The sequence below is a fragment of the Amblyomma maculatum genome, chromosome 5, assembly GCF_055883805.1.
Source record: "Amblyomma maculatum isolate TAMU_Amacu chromosome 5, ASM5588380v1, whole genome shotgun sequence".
Lineage (NCBI taxonomy): Eukaryota > Metazoa > Arthropoda > Arachnida > Ixodida > Ixodidae > Amblyomma > Amblyomma maculatum.
The window spans coordinates 137801020-137816121 of record NC_139348.1 but is presented as its reverse complement, the minus strand read 5'-3'; the positions used below and the strand labels follow the sequence as shown (position 1 = coordinate 137816121).

At 47.3% G+C, this 15102-nt stretch overlaps 1 protein-coding gene across 4 annotated transcripts in view; it reads right to left on the bottom strand.

Moving 5' to 3' along the window:
- Window positions 1-15102, bottom strand: part of wge (BAH domain and coiled-coil containing protein winged eye) — a 170347-nt gene that overhangs the window by 18211 nt on the left and 137034 nt on the right. For 2 of the 4 annotated variants that reach the window (XM_084604474.1, XM_084604475.1), the window contains 11 exons: window positions 13967-14037; window positions 12666-13027; window positions 11728-11955; window positions 11328-11516; window positions 9165-10549; window positions 7969-8222; window positions 6267-6389; window positions 5939-6019; window positions 5546-5673; window positions 4331-4498; window positions 659-880 (listed from right to left, as the gene is read on the bottom strand). In XM_084604474.1, coding sequence (XP_084460600.1) covers window positions 659-880; window positions 4331-4498; window positions 5546-5673; window positions 5939-6019; window positions 6267-6389; window positions 7969-8222; window positions 9165-10549; window positions 11328-11516; window positions 11728-11955; window positions 12666-13027; window positions 13967-14037 — 3211 coding nt within the window. The remainder of the gene's footprint in view (window positions 1-658; window positions 881-4330; window positions 4499-5545; window positions 5674-5938; window positions 6020-6266; window positions 6390-7968; window positions 8223-9164; window positions 10550-11327; window positions 11517-11727; window positions 11956-12665; window positions 13028-13966; window positions 14038-15102) is intronic. The other 2 variants (XM_084604476.1, XM_084604477.1) reach the window with 1 other exon arrangement.

The following is a 15102-nucleotide window of genomic DNA, read 5'->3' as shown; positions in this document are numbered from 1 at the left end:
TGCGCAAGATCATGAGCCATTTTGTCAAGCCAAGGAACTGAGCTCTTAGAGGTCTCTTTGTGATCCCACCACTAGCACGCTCCAGACTAACATGAACCACCAGAAAGCGGTCAGCGAAGCTGTTGCTCTTTGTAAGCAACAATGGGACAAATCTGGTTCCCTACCCACACACTGTGGACATTTCAAACAAACCCACTGTCATGTCATTACTGTCACGGGTAACAGTGGCATTGACAGCTAGTTGTGTATCGCCACCATTGTGCTGAATACCCAATCAGGCACCTATTTCTACCTGTTCCCTCTACATCTGCTTTGTGTAACAGCCCTTTTTTGCGGCAAGGGTCGTCACTCTGGGTTCTCAAAACCTTGGCTAGGGTTCCTCAGGGAGTGTTTCAGGTTCCCCAAACACCTAAATCGATATGCTGCTACTTCACACAGCCAGTCATTAATACTCGTATTTTGTGAGGGGGGGGGGGGGGTCGTGCAACTGTATGCGCTTTCCTTTGCATTTTGAAAGCCACTGGGGTTACCCAAGAAGGATCAGACTAGACTGCAAACCTAGTAGAGGGTTGCTTGAGGCTCATCATGAACAAGTACTCAAAAAAGAAATGCACGATAGTTACACGTGCGGGACAACACAAGCTGAGAATGCGCTAACCGCAGCAGAGGCAGAGTAGGAGGGGCAGACGGGAGAGGTGGCGGAGGAGGAAGCGGGGTCACTAGGAGCGGGGTCGGTTCCCTGCACCGGCAGTGGTGTTTCAGGGCACTCCACGGGAGAAGTGGGGGTGACCACAGTGTTGACGGGGCTCTTGGTGGGGGGGTGCTGTGGCTGGGGTGGTGGTTTGAGTGGAAGAGGGGCCACTGGCATGGCAGCGGTGGCCTGGGAAAAGGGCACCACATGCATCTCAGCACACCCCTCCATTGTCTGTCGAGCTCTAATTCCAATTTTTGCCACTTTCACGCACGTGGCGCTCCTCCCCCTCTGTCCTCTCCCAAGCATCATTGGTTGAAAACAAACTGCTATGTCCGAAGCATGCATGTGTAGTTCATGCCTGTGACAGGTGCGAGTGAAAGGTGGCACCTGCCACTTCACGTGCACCTTTTTGGTAGCTGGTGGAAGCAGGTCTGCATTTTTTTTTCCAACATGCATCCACATGCATTTCTTTTCAACCAATTTCTTGGGTAGCAGACAAATTTTTGCAACCCTCCGTGGAGGGTGCCACATCTAGTGAGAAATGCAGATTGCACGCACGCACACATACGCACGCTACCAGAGGCAGTACAGTAGAACCTCGGCAATACAAATTTCATGAGGTCGCGAAAAGAATTCGTATTCTCCGAACATTTGTATCATCAAAACGAGCAAAAATAAGTATGCACAAGCATGGGAAAGGGAGTCACATGGAGCTGTTTACGACTGAGAAGGTTTATTGAAGTCGCGCGATCACAGCTCGCCACTCGCGGCATGTACAGCACAACAGTAGATGGTGAAGCGACGATTTCGCGGCGCTGCAGCTGCCCGCGATGTGTACAGCGCAACTAGCGATTGCAAAGTCTACAATGTGCAAGCCATGGCACCTTCTGCGTGCACCCCTGGCTACTACTCACAGTGCACAGCGAGGACAGGCGGTTGCGACGCTGGCGATTTGTGGGCCGTGCGCGGCTGCAAACCATTTGCGACATGGAAAGCACAATGGACGATCGCGATGCAAGCAATGTCTGGTCCGCCCGTTTCCACGTACTTCTCGCGGCACGTACAGTACGACAGGAGATAGCAACGTATGGGCCGCGCGGCGCCACAAACTGTTCGCGGTGTGCATAGTCTAACCAACGATCATGGAGCCAACAACGTGTGGTTCATGCCACCTGCCGTACGCTGCCGCGAAATACTGCAGTTGCAACGTCAGTGGTTTGTGGGCCTCATGCCGCTAAGACTTCTCGCAGTGTGTAAGCACAACAGGCGATTGTAACATCAGTGACGCAAGGGCCTCGCATCGCTGCAAGCTGCTCGAGATGCGTACAGTACGGCTGGCGATCGCTGAATCAAGGATGTGCGGGCAATTCGTAGTGCTCAAGTTTGTGGTCGCAGTTCGTGCGTTTGTATTAACCGTTGTGGCGCGGGAGAGTGTTTGGAACAACCGAAATTTTGCACATTGTACAAATGCACTCCGGCCATGGAATTTCGCGAATTTGTATCAACCAGATTCGTATCACCGAGATTTTACTGTACCTTGCAGGACATACACAGAGACTGTTGCACGAATTCTAGAGACGAGTATGACAAGCACAACAGCTACCAAAACAATGCCATTTCTTTCATAAGAAATGTGCAAGAGTTAGCATCTGGTTGCAGTCAGACACAAAACCAAAACCATGCCAGGAACAGGCCTAGCATAAACGCCATCACAAGGTGGCTGTTAAGCTTTGTGCATCGCCCTAACCTCCAGATCTGCAAAGTTGGCACATATGTTCGCACAGGGAAAGAGTGTGGGGAGAGTAGGAGATAAGAAGGAGCAGTTGGAGCAAGCAGGATAGGACTGAGGGCATCATTATATAGCTCCACCTTACACTTCTCTTGCATATGCGCATGTGCAATGTTGCTTCCTTTTACTGACACATACTTTCATCGCACATGCCGAACAGCATAGTGCAAACACTAGTCACTGTTGTCATTTTGCTAGAGGCTTCATGCCCGACCAGTTCGCTCTGCTCTTTTAGTTCCTTTTTTGCAAGCTAGCTTTATGTTTATTTCTACACTATTTCCGTGCGGGTGCGAGCTAGAATGGGTCAATTACGATACATCTAAGCGATGTATAGAGTGCGCTCGAGCTTAACACAAAGGTGGCCTTTGCTTGCCAATGGGCTTGGTTTAGCGAGAGAAGAAGCTTGAAAGTATACGGAGAAGACTAACAAATTCACAGAGGAAAAAAAAAGAAAAGGGGAGAGGGTGTGAAACAGAGGGACAGAAAGTACATATCACAATTTAGACCATGCCAGCTGACGGCACTGTACAGACGGAAATGAGTGGAGTGCAGATCGAAACACTTAACAACCAAGGAATGTAGGTGCACAAAATGCCCATGCAGCGTAGAATAAGAAGAGCAAGAACGCCCATGCATCATAGAACAAAAAGTGGAGAATGTCACTGGTAAAGGCATTATAGCCGAGCAGTATACTCAAGGTATACGACAGCTGTATACGCACGCTCTGCCAAAAACTTGAGCACACCAGCATCTATGGTAGGCCCGTGCCAAGAAAACAGAACTTCACAGCCCCCGTCTCCTGCCTCAATCCCAGCAAGAAGGACTGGTGGTGAAGTACACACCATCTTCCATTTCCCAGGTCCCTTTCAGAAGCACCAGCTCCCTTCCTAGCAGATAATACTACCACTGTTTTTGGCATTGTGAAATTTAGCTTCCTTGTTTTGTTGGAACCACAGACGACAGCATGTCATTATTTTCAGCGAAGCAAGCATGGTGTTGCAGCAACAACAAAAAAGGTGTGTTACACAAGAGTAAAAAAACAAAAACTACTAAGGTGCGACTGCACCTCTGCAAGAAACCTGACAGATAGTGATGAAGCGGTCTGCTGCGTGGTACCTTTGCATCCATCTTTGTCTAAAAGAGCGTGGCAATCGTAACAAGTAGGGAATGCTAATTGACGCTGGCACTGGCAAAGCTCAAAGGAAGGGTTGCTTCAACTGGAAACTGGTGCAGAGTTATACTGAATGCTCTTAGTGTCAAGAAGCACACAAAACTAAAGTCGGAATGAGCATAAAAAGGAACTGCCTAAGAAGGAGTCTCAAAATAAGACAAAAAAACAAGATTAAAGTTCAGATGTCGCATACGCAGAGTGTTTCATCGTTAAAAAAACAAATGCAGCGTGTCATCAATGAAACGCCAAAGCTCTTTACCCGAGCAGTGACAACATTACATTGCCGGTCTCTCAGTTACTTGTGTATTTACCTAATCAGGTAGAGCTTGAGTTAATACGACATAGTGTTAGTGAACCACCACCGCACAATGCACAGCAAGCACGAGCTGCGGGGAAAGAAGAGTTGTCTGGCCACCCTAGCGAAGTAGATGCAGCAGCCGTGGGGAGAAAGACGAAGAAGGGAAGAAGAAAGGTGGACTCCGAACCGTACGAACTCATGTAACCCCAACTATTAGTTTAATTATTAATAAACACTTTGCAAATGGAGCAAAAAAGCACCCTGAATTTAATCTATGCTTCATCAAGGAATCAAAATCGCCTACAACAGGTACATAAAAAATCCGCAACCTGTGGGTTCCAGTGTCTCGCACGTCAACCCAAGTGGCAGGAAACGAACCTTTTCGGGCTTGGAGCGCTGTGATGTGCTGTTACTGCTAGTGTCTTGGCGTTCCGGTGTGCTAGACAGGGTTGAAGACTTGACAACGCCAGCATCCAACAGGAAGATGCGCTCACTGCGCCGCACGCACCAGATGTCGTCCTCCGGTTTTGATCCAGAACTGGAGTCCTGGTTCAAGAGCGAAGGAAAAGGAAATGGCCACACATCAGCACGATGACTTCAAGAATTGTAAAAATTTTCCTCCCAAACATTTCAATTAGACTGTGTGTGCTGATCTAGCAGAAACAAACTAATGGTTTGGTATTATAGGGTTTAATATCCCGAAGAAAACTCGAGCTTTGAGGGACACCATGGAGGAGAGCTCCGGAAACTTTGAACACCCACAGTTGTTTAAAGGGAGAGTCTACTGCTATAATTTTCTTTTTGCATCAAACGCAACTCTCATGTCACCAGCACCTAGGTGGCATGCAGTGGCAGTATTAAGGGTGTTTAAAATAACGTAAAATGAAGAAAGAAACTACAGAAAACTGGTTATGTCTACCACAGATATCAACAACTGTTCTTGCCTGTAGCGGCACTGCCAATGGCAGCGTCACTACAAACATAGCAGCATCTGTAGTTAGTTGTGTGCACTCATTTTTGAAAGCATTTTAAAAGCGAGTCAAGCAAGATTAAAGAATAAAAGTAGCTGTAATTTATTGAAAAAGAGAAAAGTAGGCTGCCTGATATCAACACAAATAAATCTGTCTGACGTGGTGGCATAGTCATAAAATGTAGTATATCCACTTCGGATGCTCCAGGTGGCTACCACATTGGTCGCAACAAAATGACACAGCACGGCACTACCATCCTATCAGAGCGCACTTTCTGGACCAATTTGAAGTATAAATTTTTGCTTAAACCGCAAGTTCTGCCCTAGTTACTGTGACCAGGCGGTGAGATTTACCAGAAATGCCAACATTTTTATGCTCGTCTTTGACAGAAGACCGCACCCCTAACTCCGAAGCGGCGTGCTATACTACTCTAGCAGAAACGTACTGCTCAGCAAGGGTGTAATGGATTACTCTCACAGAAAGAGACTACTCTGAGGAGGAGTACTGAATTACTCGGACAGAAGTGGACTACTCTGAAGAGGTGTAAATGGGCCACGCTGAAGGAGTGCACAGAACAACCAAAACCAAATATGGCCAAACTTGGAACGCTCCTACAACTCACCTTGCTTTTTGCATTTGCTCTGTGTGTTGACTTCTTCGTTTGCTGCTGCGGTTCCGTTGTCGATTTTGCCGACTTCTCTGGCTTCTCCTTGGCCTTTGTCACGTTTGGGTGCTTCGAGGAACACACAGCTGCAATGGCAAGGAGACGAACTCAATTGAGAGGTGTGAATAAATTATGTTCCACCTGAAATAGTGAGATGGCTATGCCCTTTGCTCTCAGAACAGAAAAATTCCCATTAATCTAGACAGGTTAGCTTTAAAAAATCAACCGACACTCTATGCAGCAGATTACCAGCACATACATGTATGGAAGGCCAATTTCCTGAACACAGTTCGCACATTTATTCTGCTACTCCACTTTCAGCTACAATGAATAATAATGGCCAGTGTATACCATATGATGGCTTGCTTGGCTCCGGACAAGATTTCCGCCGCTGTTTTGATGACGAGCAGGTTACGCTAGCCGTTTTTGGTTCTATAGAAAAAAACGAAGAAAGCAATGTCAGATGCAGAGTTAAGAACAAAAAAATCCGTCTAAAAAAAAAACCCCACAAATTCTCCTTTGCTTCTCACAAAATATGATTTGAAAACACAGAAAGAAATGTAAACGCAGTTGACACGTCTACAGTATTCGGGCTGCAACTACAATTAACTACAATGACTTCGTCATGCTGACTCTGCCTCAGGGGAAATGTCTGAAATACACGAGTAATGCATCGCACCTGCTGTCCTTGCTTTGTTTTCTGGCTCGGCCACAGTCTGGTATGGCTCCGAGCCGATCTTGATCGTCAAGACTGGGACACTCGGCTGGGGTCTTTTGGCCTCCTTGTCTTTGACTGCAGCAGCTTGAAATTAGACAAACCATTCATGCATTAATGACAACTGGCGCTGGCATTCCACACGAAGCACCATTTTCTCAAATTCCAACAGACTCTGGAAAAGCCAGTCAAGGCTGCAATCTGTCATGCACGTATATAGACGTCAAAAATAGTCCCATTTTTGCTTTCTTTTTGTGTGTGTGTGTGCAAAAGTTCATGCGATGCATAAACCCATCGACATTCGAGCTTGAGGGGTAGCCTTAGTTCGCAAGCCGAGCCAAATGGTTACTAGCCTAACCTGGAACACATTGTAGAAGCAGACGCAAGTGGCTTGAGTCCTTCGAGGTACATCTCGGCGCATCTTGCGCGACAGCAAAAATGATAAAGCTGTGTCTCGCGACGACAATCCGAACAAAAAAAAAGAAAAAAGAGTAAAAATCCATCTGCAGGCTACAATCAGTGATAAGGCTGCATGCCGGTGGCTGTTGGAAAAGAACAAATAATGATTTGAACAGTTCGCGGCAATACTGTGCAGACATCGTCCTTCTCTTGTTCTACCCTGGATCCTCTACAATGCTCCATGTTTGTTATAAGCGTGCTCAAAACTCGGGCAATGAGAGCATGCAAAAAAAAAACATGTCTGCTGGGCTAGCAAACAAATTTTTCACAGCAGGCTTCCGAACCTGTAAACAGCATGGCGTATTTAACCCTTTTCGATCTCATCTATCTGGCATCGCCCGAAAGTGAAAAAGCGCACGGAAAAATGTGGCACAAAAGTATGCTAACCAGTACAGTCGTCAGTGGTGGAACTACACGTGACCAGGAATGGTCAATGGTGCTAGAACAGTGTGGCAGAAACGCCAGCTACGGCCAAGTGCAACCAATTCCGGGTGATGACGAGGAAGGGTGCTAGGGAGACACCAAATGCGGCACGCAAGAAATTACAGTAGACTTCAGTGTATTCGTGGTATCGAAAAATGCTTTCCTTGTCTTTTTTGCGATGCTACCATGCGGAAAGGTGGAAGTTATAAAAGTCTTTATCTGCATTCTCCTTGAAACAGGATTTCTGAAGGCTTATGTACCTTTTTCTCAGGAACCAAATAGCATAACCAAACAAAATTTTCCACAGACCTCAATTATTGGCAAGAAAAAAAAAATACTAGATAAACTATTACCGAGTGCAAGAGAGGTTGACCAGCAACTCGCAGGCATGCGGTATGGGGAGGAGCGAGAAGAAAGAACCGAGAACCTTTGACAAAAATTTCAAAGCCTCACCCCACTTATGTTTAAGTGTCTCCATATACGACTAAACATCAGACATGACGTGGCAAGAATTATCATTATAGAATTAGCCTAAGGTGCAGAAAGAGTTTGTAACATGGCTCTTTTAGGCTGTAAAGCATATCCAGCTTGTTCCAAAGCTGACAAAAGTTTGTGTGGCACTCTTTTCTGCGTAAGAGATTGTCGATTGCACTCCACTATGTCCCCGGCTCTCTGTCTCAGCGCCGCAAGTTTTGTTAACTCTTCTTCTCAAAGCAATGAACTCAGCACTGTTGTTGACAAACAAGCACAGTGAACGAGATCCACTGTCAACATAAGCTCTCACCTTCTGATGGAGCGGCCTTCTCGGGAGCCTTCTTGACCGTCATTTCACGATGCGGCGATTTCATCGGTTCTTTGTCCGAACCTAGCCCCATGTCAGCCTTCTTCTCGGCAATGGCCTCTTTAGTGGTGACACTCTGTTTCAACGCATCAAACGGTGACAATGGTGGCTGTGTCACCGTGGAAGAGTGGCGACGTTTCTTCTGATGTGGTGCTGAAGTCGCCTTCTTCAACGCTGAACTCTTGTCCAAATCACATCTGACAAGGAGAAGAAGTGAGCGCCTGTGTTAAGTTTCACTTATCACTTGCAAGCTCACCAGATTATATCTATGCCCTCTCCCAGTTTCTTACCTATAACACTCTAAATGTGCTAGACTGTCAGTGAAGCTTTTGCCTCGTGCTATATGAGCAAGCACCTCATTTACTCAGAGCAATCTTTTGTTAATTTTTGTTAAGCATGCTTCAGTTTGTTTCCTCAAATTCCCTTACAAGGAGATATATGAGGGGTCCAAGCTGTTCCATTACGAGTGAAGTGTGAAACAGCTACAATCACTAAGGCCTAGACAACAAAAATTGTGTCGTTGTACATGAAGATACAGATGCCAAGCTGAATCCCATCAGAGTCCAACTATTGAACTTTTGATGTGTATCTCTACAGAGCCCATTAGCATTCGCTGCAAACTTATCAGAGATGTGCAAATATTGAAATGTTTCGAATAAGAATATGGGAAAAAAATGCTTTCGAATATCGAACATCTGGTCAATGAGAAAATTACAAATAAGAAAATAGCAAACACTGTTTGTCCTGTTTATTTCATAATTTATACGGTATTTGCAAGTAAAATTAAACTAGAATAAATTTTATAGCAGACTGCATATACTGCTTTCCTTTTCTTGTTTTGTACACGAAGAACCTGCACGAAACCGAGTGGAGCTGTTATACTGCTTCTGAATACAGTAGATTCTTTTTAATTCAACCTTCAAGTGGAAGGAGAAGAAGAGTCCAAATTACCGTGAAACTGCGGCCAGTTCGAAAGTTTTTGTTCGGTAATTTAGAAGATATTTTCAATATCGACAATACCGAATATCAGTTTTTCGAATACGAATATGAACCGAATAACAAACATATTTGATTCGCATTCGAAATTTAGAATATCCGCATACCCCTACTAGTTTCCTTTCATAAAAAAAAAAACTTACTCCTTTTCCTTCCGAGGCTGCAGTTTCGCCAGTTCTCGCTGTTTCTCTCGATATTTGCGTTGCAACTCCGCCAGCTGGATGCGCATTTCAAGCTCCACTGGGTCCATGATAGCCGGTGAAGGTGGCTTCACTCCCGCTTCGCTCGGCAGACTTTCTTCAGCATGAAGAGTTTTCTTCTTTGAAGGGGAAGCCGGGCTTGGCATCGGCTTCTGCTCTTCCGCTGGTGTTTCTGCGACCTCTGAAGACTTCCGCGTTTCCTCCAGAAACCTCTGCTCCGCAAGTGCGCACAGGAGACCTAAGCCATCTGTGCACGATCCGTCAAATGTCTCCCTGAAGTTTGTGGGTGGGTTTGCACTGGGTGCCAAACTCGCGGGCGAGTTCGTGCCGTTCGGTGCTGCCATCTGTGGGGGCTCTTTGGAGACGTCGTGCCAGTGAAATGAAGGTTTCGTCTCGCAAGAATCCCTTGAACTTCTGGCAAATCCGCCGTACGGAGAGGCACTGCTCTGTACAGGTTGTGAATCCCTAAATCCGAAGTTCACGTGCTCGCTCGAGAGATCCTTCATGAAATTAGCTTTGTGCGGTGATGTCGATGGCCTTACCACCGCAATGCTGCTTTCCGATGTCTTTGCGCTGAGGTTATTCACTGGTGTGAACGAACTTTCCGAAACACCATGGGTCGTCTTTGACTGCTCGAAGGGTGACCGTGGAAGAGCCATCCTTTCTCCTGCCCCATCTCTGTCTTCAAACGAGTCCGTCGAGTCGGTCATGATTCTCAGCGAATCAAACAACGAGATCTTAGAGCTATTGGGGGAGTCAAGATTGGCTTCAAGCAGAGGTGGAGACGGAGGACTCTGCGGTGCATTTTTAGATGACGGCCCCGGGCTGAAGCTCCGGCGTGCAAACCACTCTTCGGGTCGAGAGGAAGGCGACTCCGCAGTCAACGCAGGAGGACTGCCTTTCTCCGGTACTACCGCAACGTCTGCCGCAGATGGCTCCTGGCAGGTTTCGGACTTCTCGAGCCGGGGCATGTTCTCTGCCGCGGCAGCCTCCTGATTCGCTGCGAACTCTTCAATGCTGTCGACCAACAGGTCAAGTCCATGGTGGTCAATGAACTCCTGGACGCCAGAGGTCTGCGTCAGAAGCACCGGAATGGAGTCGTCTATCTCGCTGTCGGACGTCTCGAGAGCCTTTGCCTGTGGAGGTGTGAAAAGCGGCGTGCGGACGCTGTGCTCCACTTGTGGCTCCTCTGCTTCTGCCGGCGGCTGCACCATGGCTTGCTGGGGCAGGTCATCTGTCTGGTTAGCCGAGTCGGTCGTCTGCACCGCAACAGGCATTGGCTCATCCGGCTCATTGTCATCCGAAGTTGTAGGACAGTCCATGTCCACCTGAAACGAGAAACGGTAATTCATCAAGTTAGAACCAGCCTAGTTCAAGAGCTTAACATCAACGTAAAGGAGAGACAACATAAAGGAGAGTCTCCTAATGATAAGCAAGTCTCGGTGCCAGCTTTTAAGGTGTATGACTACAGTCATGGGTTGCGTGACCAATGAGCAGTTTCTTTCCGTTTTTTGCAGCATCAGCTGTTTAAAAAGAAATGTTCCATGTGGTTGCACAACCTGTGTAACCACAAGCGCATATCACGTGACGCAGTGGCTGGTCACATGGCAGCCACGTCGCATGAAATGAGCGATTTGTCATGACCAATTACATATGGCACATCACACAATATGGTCCCTTGATCATGCCATATCATGCCATGCGACATGGTTTGGTTTGTGGGATTTAACGTCCCAAAGCAGCTAAGGCTATGAGAGATGCTGTAGTGGACGGCTCCGGAAATTTCGACGACCTGGGGTTCTTTAACGTGCACTGACATCACACGGCACATGGACATCACTCTGTTGGAGCTGTCAATGATATCTTATATACCCTCAGTGATGATGTCACAAATTCTGAGAAGTGGTCAGAGGCATAAGTGACGACATCATGGTTCTGAGAACCAATCAGAGGTGTCAAAAAAGGTTACGAGTGATGACGCGAGGATAAGGCCAAATCAGAAGCATCATACAAGTCAGGTGACTGGTCTATGGGGATGCCATCTGCAAACGGTTATGTCCGCAGCGATGCCTCCGATGCAGCTCAATCGGTGCAGAGTTTCCATACCTGTATTGCCGTTGTAACTGACGTCACTGCCGGTGCTGGCCTGGCACCAGGCATGACAAGCGTGGGACGCATGGTTTCGTCGTCGCTCTCCTCGGTCGTGTTGTCAGTGTCACACGCTTGCACGCCTTGCTCGACCAAGGGCTGGGGTAGTAGGGAAGGGCTGCTAGTCGTCACCAGTGGAGATGTCCCCTGCAAGTTCAAAGTCCATCTGTGGTTTACGCCAGGAACAAATCTTTTCATACGCAGACAGAAATGTTGCAAGAGCAGCATTTAATAGTAAAACAACCAGGGGAACCTCTGAGAAGTAAATATAAGAAGTAAATGGGCCACATAGCAGGTGAGGCCACTGTACAAGCCTCTGAGAGCACCGTGCAACCGAGGAGGGGAAATAAGGGCGCACCTGAGAGACCTTCCCCGAGGAGGCAAGGGCAGCCATCACGGATGTGGTGCCAGCCACATGCGTCAACTGCTGCACCACTGCAGACGGGTCGTATAGGTAGGACACCACAGAGGGGGCCGGCGGAGTCGCCACCGCGGTCGGCATCGCGGAGTACGCAAAAGCCGCTCCAGTCGATAGGTCCTTCGCCGCCTCCAGGATCTCAAGCTTTGGGGGCACTGCCTCAAACACCTGCAATGGGTGAAGAAAGGACCGAAATTGTGAAGGATAGTTTGATGAAGCTGATTCAATGGCACACTGCTCATTAGCTCGCCATCCTTAGCCCACGAAGATGACATATCTTCGATGCTGAAGAAAAAGCCGAATTTGAATGCGTCAGCCTAATGAAGTATCTGTTAGTATTATTGAAACACATGCACGGCTTTTCAATCTGTAAATAAGACAATTAACCCCTTGCACACAGAAAACACTTCACCTTTACAGAAGATTGCTGGGTGTATAAAGAAACGATATGCTACTCCTGTGTTAAAAGTCAATATGACAACAAATAATGCATGGGTTCACTTCACGGCAAGTTTTGTTTTGGTCAACAGCTCCCTTTCTTCTTCTTGCTTCTTATGGCATTAAGCTTCTGGCTACGAGTAGAAAAGCTTCGTATGGGTGCAAGTGACTGTCACGACCACATTCGAGAGCAAGGTAAGAAAATTTTCTCTTTCAAGTGATTCTGTGTTATTTTTCCTATGTTTTTATGCATCCCACACCTTCAGAGGCACTAAGAAAGCCTTTGAAGTAATAAAGTTGAAACAGGTGAAGTAAAGCAGGCGAAGCAAAGAAATATTTACAATCCTAATTGATGGATTTGCTCTAGAGTAGAAAACAAGTTGGACAAAGTTGAGGCAAACCACTATGTGAAGAGAGTGCTTGCAAGAGTTGACATGTACCGTCGCAGTGGGTTTCAGCTCGCTCCTCCACTGGTCTGGCACTATCTGCTGGAAGGTCGTGTGCTGCTGTGTTGTCAGGATCTGCTGCACGGGGCTGGCCGTGGCCGCACCGGACAGCGTCCAGCTGGTCGTCGGCGCTGCGGGCACCAGGTACAGCTGCCCAGTGAGTGCGTCGCGCGCCAACTGAAAGCCGCCCGGCGACGCCAAGGGTGGCGGTGTGGCCTCCTGTGGCAGCCAGATGGTGGGCGTCGTCACGACAGGTGGTGCTGGTGTCGTTGCAAGCCACGGCAGGGCGGCCGCAGCCGGACGCAAGGCCAGGGCATCCGAATGAGACTCCCAGGTGGTGTGCGCCGGCACGGGCCCTGGGTGCAGGAACATGACACAGCATTAGTTTAGCCTGATGGCAAAAGCTGGTGTTTTCAGAGCACAACAGCAGCAAAGTGAGAGTATTTACTACGCATTTAGAAGAAACCCACAAGGCAAAGTAGACTTCAGTCAAGAGGTAGTAGCCATTCATCACCATACACTGTGACACAGATACAAAGGAAAGCTACACTAAAGATCTGTAGCCCTATGGCTACACTCAGGTGCATGCTAATAAGTAGCAAGTCGATAATGAGAACATTGATGTTCACCCGAGCAGTATGTCATGGCCGATGCAGTAAGCTATAGAGTCTGCAAAAATTTTGCCGCTTAAAAAGACTTGCGAACAGCAACACAGCTTTGGGTGGGTGTTGCTGGCAAAAATATAGAAGGGGACGCTAGAGCCCTGCTTTTGAAGGTATGACACAATAGTGTTTCCCGTTGGCGCACATGAACTTCGCTATTCGTTTAATCACCAGCCTCTACAAACCTTGCACATATTGATTAACACACAGTCGTTAGCTGCCACGATACGTGAAAGACCACCAGAGAGAGACCTAAAAAGCCATATGGAGGCGTGGCTAGGATCGGACTAAACAAGGTACAAGGAGAAGAGCCCATCAAAATAAGATTCTCATCGGAGTGCTTGCACTTTGGCATTGCATTATCACTAACCCTTTAATTTGCACCACTATTATCTCACACATTTTCACTGGCAAGACTTCGTTAAAGCTACCCAATTATGTGAAATACGATCTGACATAAACACCTACAAAATACAGCCTCAACTAGTTCGTATGAACGTGCCTGTATGGCCTAGGAGTAGCATGTCTTACTCACTGCCCAGGGATCCTGGAAGGTTCGATTGCCATCTCAACCTGCCATATTAGAACAGCGCCACTACTAGAGGGAAATACAAGTAAAACAACGTCACTTGCCAGCTGCGACGAGGCACGTTGTTGTGGTCTCAGCCATTCCCTGGTGGCCAGCTGGTCCTTGCCTCGATTCGCTGTAGAATCACGCATGCGCCACCTTTAGCCTGCCCATACACCCACGTCCCACGCGTGGCAGAGTGCCCAATAAGCACCGAGAATCGCTTCCCGTCTTTCTAGCTCGAAATCACATTGTGCATTGAGGAACTGGCTTCTGTAGAGTGTTCTGTACCCATCTGTCCGAGTTGGGAAAAATTCTCCTGCATAAACAGCTACGCTATTCGGGCTCAAACGTCGACCACAAGGTAACTCGTGACAGTCTATGCCTTTCAATAGCGTAATTTAACGTCTCAACTTGCCTGCATTTTATGGAATCGGAGAAAAACTGCAGTTGTCTGCGACGAAACTTTCCGCCGTGGTAAACGTATCAACCATTCGACAGGCTGCACCATCTAATGAACTGCTAGGCCTGCCGCGCCGTATGTAGGATATTGGTTGCTTCACGGTTCACCAGATGGCGCAGCCTGTCGAATAGCTGATTTGCTCGCCCCAACAAAAAGTTACGCCATAGACAATAGCAGCTTTTCACCGATTCTGGAAAATGCGGGTGAACTCAGGCGTTAAATTACACCACCGAGAAGCGTACATCATCCCAAGTTACCTTGTGGTTGGCGTTTGAGTCCGAATAGTGTAGCAGTTTGTGCAGGAGAATTTTTCGCAACTTAAGAAATACAGAACACCTTGTAGACACACTGCATGCTCCAACTGTGATCTTGTAGGCCCAGTGTCCTTATACAGGGTGTCCGAGCTAAGATGGATGAAGATTTAAAATAAACCTTCTTCCAGGCCGAAATCAAGTGAGCGTTAGGAGCCATGTAAAGGACCCACTGTTAATTTTTTTCATCCCACTTACTTAAATGTCTAGTGCTCTATAAATAACTTTTTAAGTGCCAAAATATTTAGATATGAATAGGAAAGTTTTTTAGTGCCAGGAAAATAATCCAACCCTGTACTTTCGACAAGGCAGCGCGGGCCTTTCTATTCTGCAAAATTGACAGCCCAAGAACTTTTAAAAAAAATTAAAAGCGTGTGACAGCGCGTGTGCCCGAGTGCACTGTGATTATAGTGCTTACATAAGCATA